Genomic DNA, 20,226 nt, shown 5'->3' on the forward strand with positions numbered 1-20,226 from the left:
AGGTACGATCTCTTTTTTGAAGCAATCCCCAGATATCCATTGAACTTGCGGTCATCAGAATCCGAGGGAGCTTCTCTGCACAATACACCTCACCCTATTCCGCAAAAAATCTAATTCCAGATTAAACAGTGAAATATATGAAAATACTAAATATATCCTGTGCTTGATCCGATTCAGTATGCCATCGCTGGACTGTTCGCTTGCTGGGTCAGAGTCGGAACTGCGTGTCTGAAACAATTTGGAACTCCTTGCATCAACTGTCCATTCGCAGGAGTGTCCCTTCTCCCAGCAACGTCATTCCGTCATAGTCCTCGCCACCAATCAACGTCGGGGATCCCGTCAAGGCGTTCTAAGAGATAGGAAAAAATAATAATTATCAGCTAACGTCGTTAATGTTAGTCTTTCCCTTGTTGGTTGTCAGAGGAAGACTGTTGTAGCTTTCCTCTTTAAACACCCCGGTGATAATCACTCAAATAATCAAGTCGCTTTAACATGTAGCAAGACGCAGCCTCTGAATATCCCTTGGAGGGAATTTTATGGCAAGCTATTTGCGCGCACTATGTTTGTATGTGTGTTTGTTGTGTGTGTCAGAGAGAGAGAGAGAGAGAGAATACAAGAGAAGACATGAGAAGAGAAAGAGCGTGCGTGGGTGGTCATTCGAACCATATAATTTCATGCAGCTCATGATTTCAATTCAGCAGGTTCTGTGAATTACAAAACGTATTGCTGCCGATTTTTTGCTACGGTTGAGAGAACAAAGTCTTGTTACGTGACTGTGGAGGGGCATTTAGGATGACAGCATAGCTCTTACCTGCTAGCTCACAACTGAGAAGAAAACTAGGTATACGTTACATCCAGCCATAGCAACAAAGGCAAGAATAAGATCTTTAGCTAAAAATATCATTTAATACCACACAAAATCAGGAAAACAGTATGGCCCGTCTTACCGACATCAGCATTACCCTGTCATCTCGCTAGCTTGCCAATAGGCTACTTTCTAATCAGTATGACGCGACCGAGCCCACCATCTAAGTAACAAACCAGCACCTGGAAATAAAGCGATATTTGCAGTGACTGTGGACAGACAGCTTTAATATTTGCACTTCACAGATTTAGCTAGCTAATTGTCTTACTTGGCTAACTATCAGGCCCTGCCCTATAGCAAATATAGCTAGCTAGCCAAATTTTATTGGAATGTGGGAACCCAAAGACACCTGTAAAAAGAGACTGCAACCCGATACCTAACTAGCCAGACTGATAGCTAGTTAGTAAATCAGCTACATCACCTTGCGTCTATAAAACTATAAAACAACCTTGGCTATAAAACAACCCGTCCACCAAAATTACAGCGATAATTTATAGCTAGGTCGCTACAGTACTTAGCTACTTAGCTAGCTTGCTTTATACACAAAGCAAAAGCTATAGCTTGTGCATTTCCAGTCTACTTTAGCATTTTATAAACGTATAATTGATTGCTGGTTGCGAGCGAGCAAGATGCGATAAAGCATCGCTCATTTTACACAAAGGCTGGAAATGCCGCTCGGTAGCTTGCTACCTGAATAGCCGCGCTAGCTGACTGCCTTGCTGGGCTACCCAGTTAGCTTGCTAAGTAGACCCCAGATTTTATTCATGTTTCACTTGCTGGCTAGAAAGCTATGTTACAGATTATCGCAAAATTTTGGAAAATGGGTAGGGAAATACAAAACCGTAACGGACCCCGCGCTCATTACAACGAAACCGGGCAAAACTCACTTTGTCGTGATATATTGCCGAAAATATCTATGAATAACAATCAACGGCTTACCTCCTATCTCTTGTGTGTTGGTGCCACTCTGCCTGGGCCCGTCTCCAGAGTCACGTGATGGTCACATGATTTTCTGGGTTGACATACCACATCCCCGCCTGTACTGTCTCTGCATCACTGCAGTTGTAAGGAAAATATACCTGTGCACGTTATCATTTTTTAATTTAATCTTATGTTTTTCAGGTCTGGTCCCAGAGTATGTGCTGTTTTTTATAGTTTGGATAGATACTTCCAGAAGGCTCTAGCTTGATTGAACTGTTAATGAATTGCTGATGTGGAATTGATGGCATTTTCTGGCATGCCTTATGAAAAAATACATTACTCAACATTGCTCGTTCAGCAAGCAGTTTCTTAAAAAAAAAACAGGCCCAAGCAGCAACATTTGCAGAAGAATGAAGTTTTCTCAGAAAGTAGTGAGCTTCTCAATCTACTATGGCATAAGTCTAGTCACTAATATTCAGGTATGTCTTGACCAGTATTACCTCCTTAATAATCTTTTCTCTAAGCATTGCATTCTTCAGCCATTACTCTGGTCCAATTGCAATTAATCAAACTGAAGAAAATATTTTTATATTTGTATTGTCACAAAGAGTGGGGCAGTAAAAAATAATGGGGGGATAAAAAATAATAAAATAACAATCCAAAAACAAGACAAATCCAACAAACTAATTTTCCAACAGGAATAAAATGTTCATAAACATTCCTGAAAAATAGTGCAAACTAGTGAAAACTAACAATAGGACAGAGAGACACCTGAAGGGCCAAAATGAAAATATCTATCAGTCTGAGAATCATTTCACTATACAGTGAAGGTCCAGAGACTTTGAGATGGCTGGAGGGTTGGTCATCTGTGGGGTGTGACAGAGAACCAAAACCCTGGTTCAACAATGCAAAATGGTATTTTTTTGGTTTTTATGTTGCTTAAAACCCCAGCTTTTCTTAGACTTTTCTTTTCACTTCATCACATTCTTGTAATTTGTTCTTGGACTAGTTTACCCCACATCAGGTAATAAATGCTAACCATGTGAAGCTGGTTTATGCACACATTCCCTCTGTATATATGTGTATGCCAGCACAAAAACATAAAAGCTCATTATTTACAATGTACACACTTTTGGGACAGTATAAAACTGGTTGGCCTCTACACCTTAACATGAAATAGTGTCTGTATGTAAAGTACTGTAAAAAGCAACACTAGTTGGGCACTCCTCCAGGTGAAATATATTGGCTTTCAATATGGCATAACTGAATTCATGAGGCATTGATTGAAAAAAGGAGACATTGCAGGCTGAACTGAAACACGGAACAGAAAATGACAATTTTATTTCACATAAGCAAAATCAATAATGAACAATACAGCTCCTTGGACTTTCACAAATAATTTGTATTCTGCTATTAAGCCATGATAAAATAAGCTTACTAGATACTAATATGTAGCATTGAATTCTGTCTGTGTTCAGTAGCAGCAAGGAATCAGAAACATCAATATAGTCTTCAAAGTAAATCCAACATATCACCCATTCTGGTAAAATAAAACTGGATTACAGTGGTGTGGCATTGAAATCATAAATTCAATAGGCCTGAAACATTTCAATGACAAGTCCACATATGATAAACCCCATTACTCAAATGTCTGCTCTTAAGAAAACTCAAACTGCCAGCGTTAAAAAACGTTCTCCAATGTAGAATGCCATGTTCCTTTATTTCTGGGTAATGGGAAATGAGTTCTGGTCCATCAGCTCTCCCACTCTCTCCTGCAGAATTTGAACAACTTCTGCTAGAATGAAGACATGTGTGTCGTCCAGATCTTGGATGATGAATTTCTTCCCCAAAGCAGATGTCTCATCCAAGTACAAGAGAAACTGCTTCATTGCTGGGTCACTGTTCCATGTGGGGGAAAACAATTGTTTAACAAACTAAAAACAATGTGGGCATATAAAAGACAAAAACACTTAATATACTCCAACATAAAACTGAGCCCTTTAACAGCCAGTATCCACACAAACAGAGTAGTTTAGGGTGTCCCACTTTTTGTTTGCCTATCCATGAGGGCTCTACTGCACCGTTCCTACATGTCTGCATTTCTGCTGTCTAAACCGAAGAGAAGAGCCTCTAACTCTCAGTGTTACCATCTTGTGCATTCACTGACCTATTAGTTATTAGATTGCAACAGACAGCGTCATATTGACATATTAGGACCGGACTGGCTCAGGGAGTATGTAGACAATTTTCTGATGCCAACAGTTGTCTAAAATGAGAAATGAAGAAATGCTGGTAATGTCTGAAATGTATATTTTTAAACAGAAAGCTTCTGATTACAGTAACTATCTTAAGCAAAATAAGGTGGCATTGTAGTTACACCCATGAACAATTTATCTAGCTTTACCCAGGTAAATGTCTTCTTTCCCCTTCATTATGTAATGATTTCGGTCTCTGTTTCTCATTTTGCAAGCTACATTTTAGGAATAAGTGTTTTTGTGTAATATAATCAGCTCTCTCTTTCAGTCTTTCCTCATGACAGTAAAGTGATTCATTCGTGGAAGAAATTAACACTTTATAGCTACACCCCAGTCTGGTACCTGCAAGCAGATTTGTTGTACAACTTCTCGTTCAATCGAAGACATTCTTTATCCAAATATAAACTCTACTCCAATTTTAACATTATTTGACACAAAAAACAAGTTCCATCCCACTTATTATGAATAAGGACAATGTTATCGCTATATATCACTTGTTTCCTTTAGTATGGTACTATTTGCAGTCTTCTGTCGATTCAGTACCTGAGCATACATAACGTCAATATGACACTGCCTGTTGTAATCTAATAACTAACGTTGTAATTTATAACGCTTCACAAAATCTTTTATCCCCCAAAAGAAGTTTATTATGAACGTTCTCCGCGTGCGGTGCAGTACTTGAGCATTTTGGTGAAAACTTTGTAAACACTACTGTCTGCATTTCACTAATTTTTCCAGGGCTGAGTATTCGGTTATGGACAAGGTCCTAAATATGCAACGTTACTGTATATTTCCTACATACGATTACGGAATGATCTGTCCCTGCTACTAAATCTAATCCTATTACGGTGTGCTGATTTGTAAACAGTTAAAACTAAACTAAAGCATCTAATTTATACGGCCTATCGTCTTCTTGTTCTGTGTGTCTGAACAAGAAATCTTAGTAGACACCAACAAACGCTTTGGTTAATTCGCATACTCAAAAATGTGGCCCCCATTCGCTGGAGCTACTTAGATGACATCTCATCTATTTGCAGCGGACACGAATTTCAATGCAGGTCAACTTCTTCCTACTAACCATTCAACGAGAACTCCTTTCAGAACATTGACCATCTTTCAGCCTGCGACGAGTCCAAACGAAGAGCGTCACTGGTACCTACTGGACACAAACAGGAAAGAGTATGTTTAAAGAAAGTGGAAAGACACCTATGCAACTACCTCGTTTCCTTCAGTATCCAGGAATGTGACTAGCATTAGACAACTAACATTAGATGTGACTAGCTAGCTAAGGTAGCAGTATGTTAGCTATATCATCTAGTGACTGCGTTCTTCGAGAACCGGCTGACTAGAGTGCGGGCCATGGCGTCGTAAATAAGAGCTAACAGCTGATACCATATCTTATTTGAAATATAATCTACAATCTCAAAATATGGTGTTTAACTGAAAATTAAGTAGACAGCTAGCCAACGTTAGCTGTGTTTTAAGACATTAAGTAAGCTTGCGTGGACTTGGTTACTAACTAGTTATCCAGCAAAGACAACTGGGTCTACTGGCTGACTTAGCAAGCTACCTAAAGTTACCTTACACACGTAACACGACACACATTCCATTTTTTCACTGTAATTAAAGGAATACAACGTTTTAAAGAGAAAATATTTTGCTATTTAATCTATCTCGCCGGGCATTTCTCAGAAAGATCGCCAACGTGTAGCTGTCTGATACTTACTCCGATGCCTTGTTGTGGTCACTGTGCGAAATGCATTGTGGGTATAACGGAGTACAAAGAGGGACAGAATGGAGTGACGCGACTTTTTCAAAACACTGTACTCAAGACAAACGTCTCGAACGTTAAGTACTTAATTCTTTGTATTTTATTTGCATTAGATATGCTTTCATGCGTACAGCAAATATATAATGGGGGTGAAAAAACATTAGTTGGTGCATAAATAAATGGATATAGCTACAGCTAGTTAGTTCATGACATACATAACAACGTTGTTCCAGTTTTGGCAAGAAACAAGCACCTCGTCCGTTTGAGTTCCAGCCTGTTTATTTAGTGCACAAAAAATACATAATCCCTGCGGTTTCAATACAATTTAATATTTATATTCAAGTCTGAGGGATACTTTCAAATGTAACTCAAAATTAGAAATAAAAACAATAGTTAAGTTATTATTGGAAATGGAAGTGTGCATATTACTCCCTCCAGTTCAATACTGTTAAAATGTACTTTTTCTGAATGCATTAAAGTGCACCTGAGGTAGGAGTCAGAAAATTAGAAAATGTGGTTTTAAACAAGGCAATTGCTGGGTATATTAATATAAATACATACTCTTCACGTACTGATGCAGAATAAATTATAATAAAAAGCATATTGCATTCACCTCAGATGAGTGCCACCATTGTTGAAAGTACACCAAATGTGATCTGAAATGTTCTACATCTATGGGCACCAACTTTGGAAAAGCGAGACTAACCAAACCACAGTATATACATACAATATTAACCGCAGCACAATCTCTAAAATGTGATAGCAACTGCTGTTTTTTTTTTTTTTTTTTTTTTAATGACACTCACGTGTTAACTTTCTTAAAATGATCTCGACTCTCACAAAGAAAGCTGTTGCTCTGCAAATGACGAGCTTGAAACTGGTATCTGTTAAAACACCATGACATTCAAACCAAATGGACTATCATGGATTCGCAGAGTAAATTCCAAAAATACATCTTACAGTAGAAGTCTTGTTTATACGTCTTCAGTGTACTGTATGAATGGCAGTATTTAGAAAGGTTGGCTAAAATGTGAGGGTTTTGTCCTAACAGTGATTACATTTAGTGTAATGTCAGTGGATGATTTGGCCTCCCAGCGTATCCTGGATAAACTGCAAACTCCGCTTGTAAAGAAAAGAATCCTTTTTCTCAGGCTTGCATATGTTAAGATGGTCAACATCCACCTGAATGAAGTCACCAATCCCTAGATCTGGAAGAGAATCACATCCAGAATTAGAGCATGCCTTATAAATAACAATTGCAGGCAAAAAGCCTAAATAATACAATGAATGCCACTGCACCACTACACAAAACAGGTCACTGTTGCTCACTGCATGTGTAACACATTATATGATCAGAATCAATCAATTCTGTGGTATTCATTAAATTACAAAATTAATTAAAAAATTTAAAAAAAAATTAAAAAAAATTAAAAAAACACAAGATGATCCCAGCACTAAGAAGTCAGTACTACTTGCATTTAATTGTTTAAACAGAATTAGTTGTAATTATAAGACATATGCATTAAAACTGCATTTCAATTTACATTTAATGTAGTGCATCTCCTCATCTACCATCCCCTTGATTTGACTTAAAATGGTAAACTCATAAAACAGTTTATATTTCAGTGGCCTTTGGTATGATGTATATGAATAAAGCCTACCTGCTGACTGTACTGGTACTACCACCATCTTGATCATGGGGCCAATAGTGGTGGGGCGTGTTTCTGCAAAGCTCAGAACTTTGAAATCTCTGTCTCTGGCCATGTTCAGGAAGTTTTCATTAAGCTCACGAAGTGCTGGCGAATCTGAGAATGGGTAAGAGAGAAATGCAGGAAGGAATCCGCAAACTTGCAGAGTTTCAGCATCTAAGGAGCCAACCCTAAATTTTTATTTCATGTATGACAGGTACCATGCGGGTGCAGTTTTGAGTACAAGACCGTAGCCCTAGGTGTCATGAGCATGAATCTGCAGTTGGATACTGTTGTTATACAAGGTGCAAGGCTAGATACTTAACCTCTAATGCTTCAGTGAACAATCCAGTTTCAGAAAACAAGTGAGTAAGACTGGCAGCCTAGTTAAAGGTACCCACTAAGCAAGTGTAGAATAACATTAACATAAAATAATGATGAGTCTGCTATAAAACCTTAATCACTTTTAAATGCCTCCCTTTTCCTTAAACATTCTCAAAGCAGTATGACATTAGGACAATCATGCGCATATATGTATGGAGTCTATCATCTAAAGACAGTCTAATATAATTCCAAAATGAAACAGAACTACAAACTGTAAATGTGGGCACGCACACAAACACACACAAACACACACCTCGACAGAGCTCCTTGACTTCTATGGAGGGGAAGAGCAAGTATCGAACATTAACAGAATATTCAGCCATAAATGTCCCTTGGTGAGGAACACTATAAAACATAATCCCCTTGGTGTTCTTTATCAGGGGCCTCATGTCAGGGTCTTTTGAGGCATCAAGGAGCATCTTTTTCACAAGCAAACCTGAAACATAAATCAAACATAATTAAATGTCACATAAATGTTTAAGTGGACTTCATTGTACCATAAGAACATTTGAAGTAACCATACATTATTGGCGGTCCATCACAATGAGAAGCAGTTTGTTTTTTTGCTTTTTCTCAAGAGCAGAAGTCAGCACATTTATTGTTAGCTAATTAACAGAACACACATTTTGCAATAATTATATAATGTCTGAAGCAGCATTTCAGTATCTGTGAGCAGTTAAACTCAAACCCTTACTATAATCAATCTTTTTAGTGCTTTTTCTCCTTTACGCAGCACTATTTTTTGGAATATCCAATTGGATATGTTACGTTATTCTCACTGTGACAACCTCTGTACTTAAACAGGAATGCTGACGCACAACCAACACAATCCTCTGATACAGAGTGAAAAAGATTACTATTGATGTATGAGTGTAAGTTACCCAGCACATTGGTGAGACAAATGCCAATTAGAAGATGGGCGTGGCTTCACTGACATCATCCAACCAACTTGCACAAGCCTGATCAGTCACAGGGTGCCTGAGAGAAGCGAAACAAGCAGCTTCTACTGATATACCTAACCCTATCCCCAGTGGAACAAAGGCAATTTTTTCCACTGCTATGGGCTCTCAGTCACTGTTCAGTGATGACACAACTGGGATCAAACCTGGGCCATAGACTTCAGTGTGCGTTCAAAGTGATGACCTTTACCACTGAGCTACTCGGGAGCCCCTACTATAATCAGTCTTTTTTAAGTGCTTTTATTTTATGATAAAATGAACACTCACAAAGATACTGAAATTATGCCTTTGAGAGCCATGATTACATGATAAACTCTGGCTAACACAACACTAGCTGTAAGTTTCTCTAAATTACACAGTTTCCTACCTCCCATACTATGTGCCACCCAAACCAAAGGCTTATCTCCAACACCCGCTGTCTTCAGCTTTTCCAGTAGCTCACGACTCCTGTAGGCTAAAGATTTCCTGCAAAATACAGCCATTACAAGCATGACATCTTTAAACCCCTGCACTGAGAATTTGAAGAGGGTGTGAGAACAACCTAATTAACTGGCAATCAAACAGTAGCTGTCAGTCAAACCTCAGTAACAGAAAAGATGTCAAGAATAATCCAGCAATGAGCAAATCAATAGCTTCTAAACTGCCAAAGACATGGCAATAAAAATACCCAGTCAACACCACTGTGAAACCAATGTGCTGCAGACAACATTTAGGGATATGACAGTGTTATTTCAAAACAGGTAGATTAATGACAAATTCTCTTAGTTTGAGAAGAAACATCTCTGTAGAACAGAGCCAGGCGTTCAAATAATGTCTTAGTCAAAGGGGGAAAAAATATTAAATGTCAAAATTTTGAGATTTGTTCAGTAATGTGTCTGGGGAGTATCTGGAAGATTATAACAGTACCTCTGAATATTCTGAAGAACAGTCAAGCATGACACACACTGCTGGCCAAATTGTCATTTTGACTGAAAACTGGTTTGTTTCAGAGATCAGTCTTAGGAATTTTTCAGAGATTCTTGGCTCAGGAGATGTATTATGCAGCCACAGTGCTGTTTTTCGCCACTGCGCACCTTTGGTTTTCCACAGGACACTTGGCCCGCCAGTCGCTCAGGTGGGTGTCGTACTCCACTGACAGGACGCGGAGGTTGGGACAATCCGCAGCCAGCCATGACTGAGAGAAGGAAGAAAGACAAAAGGAGCAGGTATCACTGGATGAGAATGTGCAGAAATACTTACGCATCACAGCAGCAGCTAATGAGACCATTCTTACTGTCTTCAGTGAACGCACATCTACTGCTGCTGTTTTTTTTCACCTTTGTGAACAACATACACTGGTTCTCTCCCCCTCAGTTCACAAACAGGAGACAACAGGAAACAGCACATCTCCTTTTCAAAAAAATGAGCATGAAGTAGTGCACTTCGGGTAGGCCATCCTAGCCACAGTGAACGACAGATCCTCCGTTTTTCCTACCGTCCACATCCTTAATTACAGAATCTGGATCAATTATTGGACTCAGCTGATCCAGTGCTCAGTAACCATTAATTTAGAGCAGGGGAGTCCAGTTAACTGAGGCCAGAAGGTATCAAGATTTCATAGGCTTAATAAAATCAGTGTGTTAATTGACCAAATTCTATTCCAACACTTTTCCTCACTTTTGAATAGTTTCAAATGGGAACACACATGACTGGTGACACTGCAGCACTTGAAGACAGGGGTTAGAACCCTGAGCTTAAACCTCCATAAAAACTGTCAGGGTTTCACCATACCAAGAACATGGCTGCTTCTACTGATCTAAATACATTTCATGACACTCAACTGACCAGCACTGGTTATGGGCATGGACTTGTAACCAGGAGGCTGAGAGTTCACGCCTTGGGTAGGCCGCTATAATCATACCTATAAGCCAAATTAGTTTAGCAAATATTCAGTAGTATAAGTGTGGAAGTCACCCCACCCACAGGCATCAACTAAGCAAATATAAATTAAATGTAGGCCATTTTGATGGGCCAGATTAGAAAAGTTTGATTATCAGTGAGCAAAACCTCCATCATACTTATTGTGTGAAACTGTACCTTAGGCCAGCACTCGGTGTAGTCCTCTCTGACACCTGTAGCTTTTTCATCTTCTGTTAAATCACAGTCCTGTTGCCGCCAGGTCTTGAAAGCTGCCCCCAGTAGTCCATGTACAAAAAGGACATCGGCCTTTACTGGCTGGCTGGAAGGGCAACAGACACTGAATGTCAAAACAAGTGCTATGCATGTAGTCCAGGAGAGGGAATGAGTGAATTAAGAAAGGTTAGGGAGCTCCCAAGTGGCTTAGGGGAAAAATACAGAAATAAAAAGGCATATCACAGATATATTAATGGCAGACTTACCTGGTGCGACAGTGTGGGTGTAAAACGTAGACACCGTCCTGGTATTTCTCCTTCACGGCGTCCCGGTCCAGGTTGGCCAAGGCCCTGGCTGCATGGGACGCCTGCATGATGTGTGGTGACTGCATCATCTCTGCTAACACGGACACCCACCCTGCAGGGTCACATGCACGCGCGCACACACACATACATGCACATACACACAGGTGTATGCACACATACGCATACACACAAACAAGCAAATACACACACACATACATTTTAATACTACAGTTTTGTAGGTGGGTATTTGTGACAACTTTATGACTAGAAATGTAAAATTGAAGCTCCAGTAAAACTTCATTCTGGCATTTTTGGCAAAAATTATCTAAAAGTATTGTGAGCAGATGTTTGGCTGTCATTTGAACAGTCTGCAAGACAGAGCCATGTCAGATTACCACTGACCAATGAGGACGGGTATCACTGATGGACATACCTGTAACTTGAGCTCATAATTCATTTATCGGAGGTACAGTACGTGGATCAACACAATGGAATTGGCCAACTCCAGAACAAATGTAATACAACACCGCGGGTGAAATGAAGCCACATGCCACTTACCTGACTGCACTATGGCCATGTGCAGATTGTCATTCAAAGCCAGGTTTCCGATGATACGAACGATGTTCCTCTGGATCTTCTGGGAGTCTTGACGAAGCTGATATATCCTCTGTAAGAGCTGCAGGCCACTATTGGCAACTATGTGAGCACAGTGACTTGGGACCTGGGGGGAGAAAAAGTGACCATGTATTAAACAGCCATGATTCTCCATGTTGGTTTCCAAGATTACATGAGTATTCATGACATTGCACAATTGAGAGACAGTTTATGAAACATTGATCGTTGCTTACATGTGTGTGGGTATAATCCATATGAATACCAATATCATTCAGTGATTTTACTTACAACTTTTCCTCACACAATCCCAAGGTTTTGAAACAGGCAATATTTTGCTGATGTCTAAATCATCCTAACATAGACTATGAATGGCTGATATTTCTGTGCCATAGAAATCCTAATTTTTCCCTTTGGTTGTTTGAATATCTTCTTGTTGGGATGTGCCTCTGGAGAAGAATCAAAGCTTTGAATAGTCCTAAACATTTAGTGTCTGCCTGCTGAAAGGCTGCTCTCTGGACATTCTCAAAATACCACTGACTGTTCAAGAGACGCTGAAAATTTGCCCAGGCGAAGAGGACCCCTTCCCCCTGAGATAAAACAGCCCACAAGAGGAGTGCTCTTGACGGATAATGGCCACCGTAATCTGGAACCATTACCTACTTCACTGTGTGCTCAAGAAGAAGTGCGGTACCTTTGAGTGCTGCACCAGGGCCTGCAAACAGAATGACTCCACCTTCTCTGAAGGCACTGAGGTCAGGCTTTGGGCATAGGGCAGCCCGTTCCCTCCAAAACACCACAAGCCTCCCTACAGAAAGAGAGATAAGAACCCCATCCCAAAAAATCGTGTTTCAGTAATTACCGTCACCCAAATGTAGTTCATTTTGTTCACATCTGTCAGCCTCTCAACTTCAAAGAGGCGCAGTAGCATCATTTCGGCTCTTGGGGTCAAGGTTCCATCAAAGGGGCAAGTGTACACAATGTGAATTTTTCTGTTTCAGCATGACATCACCATCAAATCACTTTGCAAATCTAGCCAAAGAGCAAAAGCAACAGCAAAAGAGTCTGCTGTTTTTATTAAATCTCATGTACATGTGAACAGTTAATGCACTCATCTGGTGTTTCAGGTGCAAACTGTTGGTAGCTGGTACAATGAGCAGAACCAGAAATAGCCATAACTGTGTCAGAACTAGAGAATGAGCATTATATGAACTATGAATCAACACAAACCGCAAAATCCGATTTTGTCATGATGAAGATAATAATGGTGACTCATCATGTTCTACAGATCCTAAGTGGTCCCTGCTGAGTCATCAATGACCATGCTTTTTTTTTAAGGTATCACGGTACAGAGCAGTGCTGCCCACACACAGTGCTATAATGCTACAGGCCTTCTGGTCTTCACTCCATGCTTCAGTCGTGAGTGCGTAATAGGAGAACCTGATTGGCTGCCACCTCAACAGACCTGTCACTCCACAGGGTGTGTTGTTGAGGCAAAGTGGTTTGTTGACACTTTACAGATCGCAGCTCTGAGGAGAGGCGCGTAGGTTCAAGAACGAGGTTTGAGGACCACACACAGAGTATGTTGACTGAGTCACTGAACCCAAAAAGATGCAGCCTAATTAGTGTTTGTGACTTGTTTTGTAAATAAATAATGCGAAGCTACCATGGTCATGTTTAGCCTGAAGCATCCACACACCTCTGACATGACCTTTGAGATACTTCTACAGAAAGCAATTCAGTATCATTACAGCCCATTCCACAACTAAACATTTGCATCGTATGTTTAACACAATACACAGGACTTAGATCCCCCATTATTTAAGCACCAGATTGCTAGACTGCTCTTATCCACATCTGGGAGCATTCAAGCTTTAAAAAGAGCTGGGACTTTTTTGACTTTTTGAGGAGCCCTTCACTAACGCATCAGTAAAGATCAGCATTTTCAAATTCATATAATGTCTCTCAGGGTAATTTAAAAACCCAGAGCTGGAACTGCTGACTGTCAGTTTTTAATATCAATATGAAATACATTTATTTGCCCTTCAAGTGATCCTCAATGTGCAATAGCTCTGAATTAGTGTCAGTTAATAGCTTGACTATGAATGCTTCTTTTCATCAAGGATGAGGAGAAGTGAGAGACATTTGAACAATACTCCCTTTCAAGCCAGCTATTACCATAATATAGATGTAAACATGTTGAACTTCTATACAATGTTATCTGGAGCACAAATGGGGAACCAATGAATAAACTGAGTCAAGGCTCAGTTGGTCGTATCTTTTTTTGGTTAGGATGTTACTCAATAACTCAATAAATGAAATGCATGAAACAGATGCAGTGTTTCATTGTAAACAACCTACTTGCCCTGTTTGTGGTACAAGTTACCTACCCTCTGTGCAGCTAGTGACTGGCTGCTCTCCCTAAGAGCAAGTGAGGTGAAGTACTGGACGCACTGGTCGACCTCCGACTGTGGCAGGGACGCCAGCAGCTGTCTCAGCCCATCCTCCACCGAGAAGCCCTGTGATAGATGGATATTCGCATGCACACACACACAGCATATAAGCGTTAAGAATGAACCTATACTTTGCCATCACAGACACAAAATATGGGGGCTTCACCTGTGATACTTAACCTTAAATCTTTCAATTTCACACTGGAGAAAAATGTACTACAAAAAGCAGTGTCTCAGACTCACTGATCCACTCAGTGGCTGCAGTAACAGCATTTCACCACCAGAGGGCAAAAAGGCCAGGAAAGCAGCCACAGCCAATTAGAGCAGCGTCTGTCCAGTCCTTGCTATATCAATGCACTGTGCAGCTGAGTGCCTGAAGAAAGGCATTTGTGAAGGGCACAGTGGGGATACTCACGTCTTCCACCTCTGGCAGCAGCGGTGGGGACAGGAAAAAGCGAAGGTCCATCTGCGGAGTCCGGGCCAGGCCGATGGCTGTGCGGTGATCGATGGCCTGGGCTGCCGTTCTGTACTGGTAATCTGCCACATGCACAGGAACAGATTCACCTGAAAGCCTCCACATGTTCATCTCGTAAGTCATTTCATCTCAGCACTGAGAGATAGGAAGACTGTGTGCTCCATAATTTTATGTCTGCTAATAATGGTAGTGAAGGGTGTGCAGGCCTTTTACTTGCTTACTTCCCACAGGATATCAAACAGACAACTAATGATCACAATGCATGATAGGGTGTAGTTTCATAACCGTTTTGCACTGCTTTACATTATGTCTTGGCTTAGCAAGCACATTCTCCAGGGAGCCTTCTAATCGCTCACGATTACCTTTTTCCCCCACTTCTTTTCCATTTATTGGTAACTCTTTCCGCCTTTAAAAACCTTCCCACATATTTCCAATATCTCATCATGTATGGTAATGAGATATATACATAATGGAGGCTTGTGGGCGAAGTGTTGCTACTGCAGTCAGGAGTGATGAGTGTGTGGTATTTATGTGGAGTTGTGGCGTATCGCTCCGGGAATGTGGGTGAAGAGCTGATGCTGTAGTCAGGTATTATAAGCGAGCTGCTTGTGTAGAGCTGTGCCGTCTCACCCTGCCAGTGTGGGTTCTCTGCCAGGTCCTGAACAGCCTGCAGCCGGACAGCCCTGTTGGTTGAGCGCACCCTCTTCAGTAACACCCATAGGGCACACTCGTGCGGGTCCGCATCCAGATGACTCAGGTGCTCTAACAACACACACACACACACACACACACACACACACGGCTCTGTCACCACAAGGCATGATCTTACCCAGCAGCTCAGCAGAAAAAATATTTTTTGTTTAGAAAAAACTTTCTCATTGAAGGATAATCCATCTTCAAATAAGAATGTACATATTTTTCGTTATTTAAAAAAAATACTGACTGCTCTCATGTCATTAAAATTTAGAGGATTTTATCTGAAACACTCTCATTTCCAGGCATTTCTTTTTTCTTTGGAAGATATTTTCAATGGAAGATTTACAAAAAGAAAAAGAAAATCTTGTATGAGTCATACAACATCTTTCAGACTGCACATAAAAAACATTACCCTGATACAGTCTTCTTTTCGTTAAAAACAATATTTATGAATAATTATTTTAAATTTAAACTAGTGATGATCCTGTGTTTTAACGCTAAAGCTTCTAGTGACACAAATATTTAATATCCTACTATTCTACATCCAATCACAATTCTACCACATCACTGTAAAACAACTCCAAACCTGATTTCTTCAGCTGGGCTAGCATTAAATATAAAACAATGAAGTGAAAAAAACTGAGTTAGATTAAATAATAGGAAAAATATTATTAAAGAAAGTATACTGTATGCAGTCATGTAAGGGTGCATGCATATGACCGCACTTTCGATAGGGGCAAGAGGAAGTAGGCAGGCACACACAGGCACAGGAAGGCCTAGGCAGGTGTTTCCTGAAAGTGAACCTGAGATACAAACAGTGGCCCGAGCCTTAAAAGACCCACCCATGCCTTTTCCTAAGACCTTAAATACCACTGTTACCCCAACAAATCCCTCTCAACATGAAAACACACTTCTGCTTTCTGATATTATGAAGAACAATGTGTATAATATGGTGAAAACACATTTGACACATGCCCCAACAAGGACAAACACTTTCATTATCTTGAAGAAATTAATCTGATATTATATGAGCATGTTACTTGCTTTTTTTTCTTACAGTCAGTCTATTCACATAAATTCACTAAGACCAATCACAGGTTACACATGACTTAGGCAGTAGACAAACTAATGTGAAGAATATAAATATAACACAAAATAAAGACAATGTGTTTTTTAAATTGATACACAACTGAAAGGTATTAAGTTACAAGTTGGTTACTAGTTTAATACAATTCTCCTTTCAGTTTAACGTTATACAAGCACATTAAAAATAGTCTTGATCTATTCCACAATGAATCACTGTTTTTCTGCCTTTTAACTCCACCTGCTTAAAGGCCAATGAATCATTGTGGCCTGTGTGCTTTTTTCTGCAGCTGAAAGACTAACCAAAAAAAAAAAAAACAATACAGAACTGCATCATCTTGTAGCACTGATTCACAATGTTAAATGCACATAAAATGTACAAGGATGCAGGCAGAATTTTGTACCACTAACAATCATAATAATTATAATTATTCCCAGTTTACTCAGCTGTTGTATTTATTGCTTTGTTTTAAAATGTAAAATGACTTTTCTGACTACGTCTCCCTGAATTGATTAAACTGAACTGATTGATCACTTGTATTGTGATTTAATTCAGCTTTTATAAAGTAGCTCAGAGGTGAATTGGAAAGTTGCCTTCCTACCGTCCAATGGTCTAAGAAGAACCTTTGAAGAAATTTCCAGGAATCTTCTGGCTGCTTTGTGGAGCTCTTTCCGTGCCTTATATGTAAGGCCTTCAAAAGAGAAGAAAGCATTAAATTAGAGGAAATCATAGCAACATTCCATACAAACATTACCAAATTGCAATTAATTACAGCAATGGCCTTCTTATCCTATAAATTGTACCTTTAATCTATGGATGTCTGAGAACTTGAAACCTGGAATTCCTGGTAAAGAGAGACATCCCAGCTGATCCCAATCTCTCTACCTTACAGTATCATAAATGACTTCGTTAAAAAAATGTTTTTATTTAATACTGGACATTTCTATTTAATTCTAGGCAAAACCCTGGAATCCATGGTTCTGGTAGCATGTTTTTCAGATTGATTCACATGCTGGTAAATGGTACATTTAGGCTGAGAAAGATCAGTGTGCAAAAAGGGTTCATTCCTATCCACCTCTTACACAAAAACTTTCATCTACCGTGAAAGGACTAAAATACACAAAGGATCCAATCAAGTTTTTTTGTTGTTGTTGTACATTGTACAATCAAACCGGACATGTGACCCATCATGTACACTGACTTAGATTTGTTTGCAGAATATTAGATCCTTAACAGTCAGGATAGACCTAGACCCTTAACAGTCACCATAAAAAAAACGATTTCCTTCTTTGTTAGATATGGCTCTAGCTGCTGTCAAAGGGCACTGCTGTTGTACCCTTTTTAACCACAGCTGGCTGAGTAATTGCAGTAAACACAGCGGCCTTGACCACTGGAAGTGGGTGCACAGAACAGACAATATATAAACTGCAAAGGGAGGTTGGAAAGATGTAACAGGAGGAAAGTCATCGTTCAGCGCCAGGATTTTGCATAAATACTTTTGGAAGTCAGCCGGTGATGCACTATAATGGATAATTCATCCCACTTTCTATAGTACGCTACTTTTAATGTTAATGATATGTGTACTTACATATATACATATATGAGATTCACACATAGCACAAACATACTCTGACCTCAATAAGAAATCCTAAGAAAACTTATCATTTAAAAAGTAAAGTGATCTCTGCTCTGGTAATGCTAAGTCCAATAAGCTGAAGGCTTTTTATCTTAACAGAAAGAAACCAACAGTATGATTCCACACTTTCCCCAACCGTGCTAGACTGCAGCAAAGGACACCAATAGCTGTTCTCTGAAAAACAGTATTTTACCAAACAGACATCATAGTGTACATATTTAATTATATCCTAAGGCTATTTTTGCAGAAAAATGCAAACAAAATTTCAAAATGAACCTCCAGGGACAATGCCAGATTAGTAAGGGCACACCAAAGGTGTCCAACCAAACACTTTCCTTTTCTGACAGCACACCCGAAGCATCCTTTAATTCTCCGCCTTGTGTTATCAGTGAACTTTTCCTGCCTCTGATAAACTCATCCAAGAGACATACCGGTACCAATGTTCTCCTGTTCATTAAAGGGTTTGGCACTCAGATAGATATAGGACTTATGCTTCTCCTGAAGTATGGCCTGGGTGTCAATGGTCACAGCCTTGTTGAGGGCAACCACCTCATAGGTGATGAAAACACAGCCACTGAAAGAGACAGGGACAGACAGATTCCTTCAATCAACAGCACAGCACGTTCATATGATAGCGTTTTGCTCACTATGGCAAAAGATATAGGCTCTGTACCACTCTCCTGTAATGTCACAACCAAATTTCCATAAGTGCTTACCTGTATTTACACAACCAATTAAGCACATCAAATAGTAGAACTGAGGGCTGTGTGGTCAAATCACAACCAGCCCAAACATTTTTTTAGTAGAGGGACATTACCTACCCCAGCACAACAGCTCCAGTCACCTTTGCAATTGTTCCTAGACATCAGGGAAGAGAAAGGCCACATTAATGCATATGCTGTGTCTGCTTTCTGGTGAAGTGACTGCAAATGTTTTTCTCCTACTAGTCCCACTGGAGTTTCACTACCCACTTTGGGGAACCACTCCTGTCAACCTTCTGGTTTGGTAAAATGAAGAACATTAAACCAACACAGATCCAGCCAAAACCAAGCGATCCTGTAATCTACAGGGCTGCTGAAATTTGGATTTGTGCCTGTGGTAGTTACTTACTAATATTTCCCCACAGCAACACCTTCTTTAATCCTGGGCTCGCTGTACTTAGTCTTCTACAGCGGATCATGCAAAGAGCGGCCGCAGACATCCTCTAGGAAACATCCCGGTCAACACAAGTGAAACCAATTAGCTAGTTGGCTACAGCACAGACACGCAAGCATCATTCAGCCAATTCTGTATATTGATATAAAACTAATCACCCTGTCTATCCAGGGTCCATCTTTATAACTGTTTCGGAACTGCACATGGGGCAAATTAGCGGTGACATGAAACACAAATCTTGCAACAAACTGCTGGCCAGTTAGCCTGACCTGACATCAGCTAATACAATTGGGCGACTATCTCGCTAGTCAGCCAGCTATTTACTGTTCGGTCAAAGCAGATAGCTGGAAACGTATGCTAGCTAGCTAAAGACATTTAGTTGGTGACTGTCACATATTTTCAATTCTGCATTTGACAGTTACACATTAGGTAGTCTCTTCCGTGGATGCTTGCTAGCTAGCAAATTAGCCAGTCTACAGCTAACTAGTTAGACTAGCTATCTCTTCCAAGTCTTGCAGCTATATTACATGACGTGAAATTATAGTTAGACAATGTTTATTTTTTAAAAAAATAATGACATTTTCAAAACCTTGTCCTATGACTAGGTATTTAAGATATCTAGATTTCTCACCTCCGAATGTCAGCTTTGCACAGCAAAGCAAAACACAGACACTTCTTGTCTCATAAAATATACGTCACAAGTCAAGCGCCTTTTCACAAAAATGGGTGTTTAATGTGTAGCACCTACACTAAGGTTGTGAACAAGTAAATTATGAATTTCTTATATTTTCGGTTGCCTGTTGTAATCTGGCCCAGGCAGTGTAAACCTGAATCGGTTGCTGGGAGCAGGAAGTG

The 20,226-nt window shown here is 39.9% G+C and overlaps 2 protein-coding genes across 3 annotated transcripts; both read right to left on the reverse strand.

The window, feature by feature from the left end:
• Nucleotides 1–3,098: 3,098 nt before the first annotated feature.
• gtf2h5 (general transcription factor IIH, polypeptide 5) lies at nucleotides 3,099–5,802 on the reverse strand. 2 transcript variants are annotated; one of them, XM_036550119.1, is made up of 3 exons: nucleotides 5,768–5,802; nucleotides 5,120–5,200; nucleotides 3,099–3,685 (listed from the first exon to the last, which is right to left on the reverse strand). In XM_036550119.1, exons 2-3 carry the CDS (start codon nucleotides 5,152–5,154, stop codon nucleotides 3,505–3,507), a joined length of 216 nt encoding a protein of 71 aa, XP_036406012.1. In that variant the 5' UTR covers nucleotides 5,155–5,200; nucleotides 5,768–5,802; the 3' UTR covers nucleotides 3,099–3,504. The 2 variants fall into 2 exon arrangements, with proteins under 2 accessions (XP_036406012.1, XP_036406013.1); XM_036550120.1 differs by having other exon boundaries at nucleotides 5,120–5,197; nucleotides 5,768–5,795.
• Nucleotides 5,803–5,962: 160 nt separating this feature from the next.
• serac1 (serine active site containing 1) lies at nucleotides 5,963–20,207 on the reverse strand. The gene is made up of 17 exons (XM_036549756.1): nucleotides 20,003–20,207; nucleotides 19,327–19,420; nucleotides 19,038–19,074; nucleotides 18,648–18,790; nucleotides 17,182–17,271; nucleotides 15,431–15,562; nucleotides 14,741–14,862; nucleotides 14,263–14,391; nucleotides 12,567–12,680; nucleotides 11,819–11,981; nucleotides 11,222–11,372; nucleotides 10,920–11,061; nucleotides 9,917–10,017; nucleotides 9,211–9,308; nucleotides 8,138–8,320; nucleotides 7,474–7,617; nucleotides 5,963–7,020 (listed from the first exon to the last, which is right to left on the reverse strand). The coding sequence occupies exons 2-17, from the start codon at nucleotides 19,415–19,417 to the stop codon at nucleotides 6,884–6,886; spliced, it is 1,977 nt and encodes a 658-aa protein (XP_036405649.1). The 5' UTR covers nucleotides 19,418–19,420; nucleotides 20,003–20,207; the 3' UTR covers nucleotides 5,963–6,883.
• Between the last annotated feature and the right edge of the window lie 19 nt (nucleotides 20,208–20,226).

Source organism: Megalops cyprinoides, chromosome 17 (genome assembly GCF_013368585.1).
Source record: "Megalops cyprinoides isolate fMegCyp1 chromosome 17, fMegCyp1.pri, whole genome shotgun sequence".
NCBI classification, from domain to species: Eukaryota; Metazoa; Chordata; class Actinopteri; order Elopiformes; family Megalopidae; genus Megalops; species Megalops cyprinoides.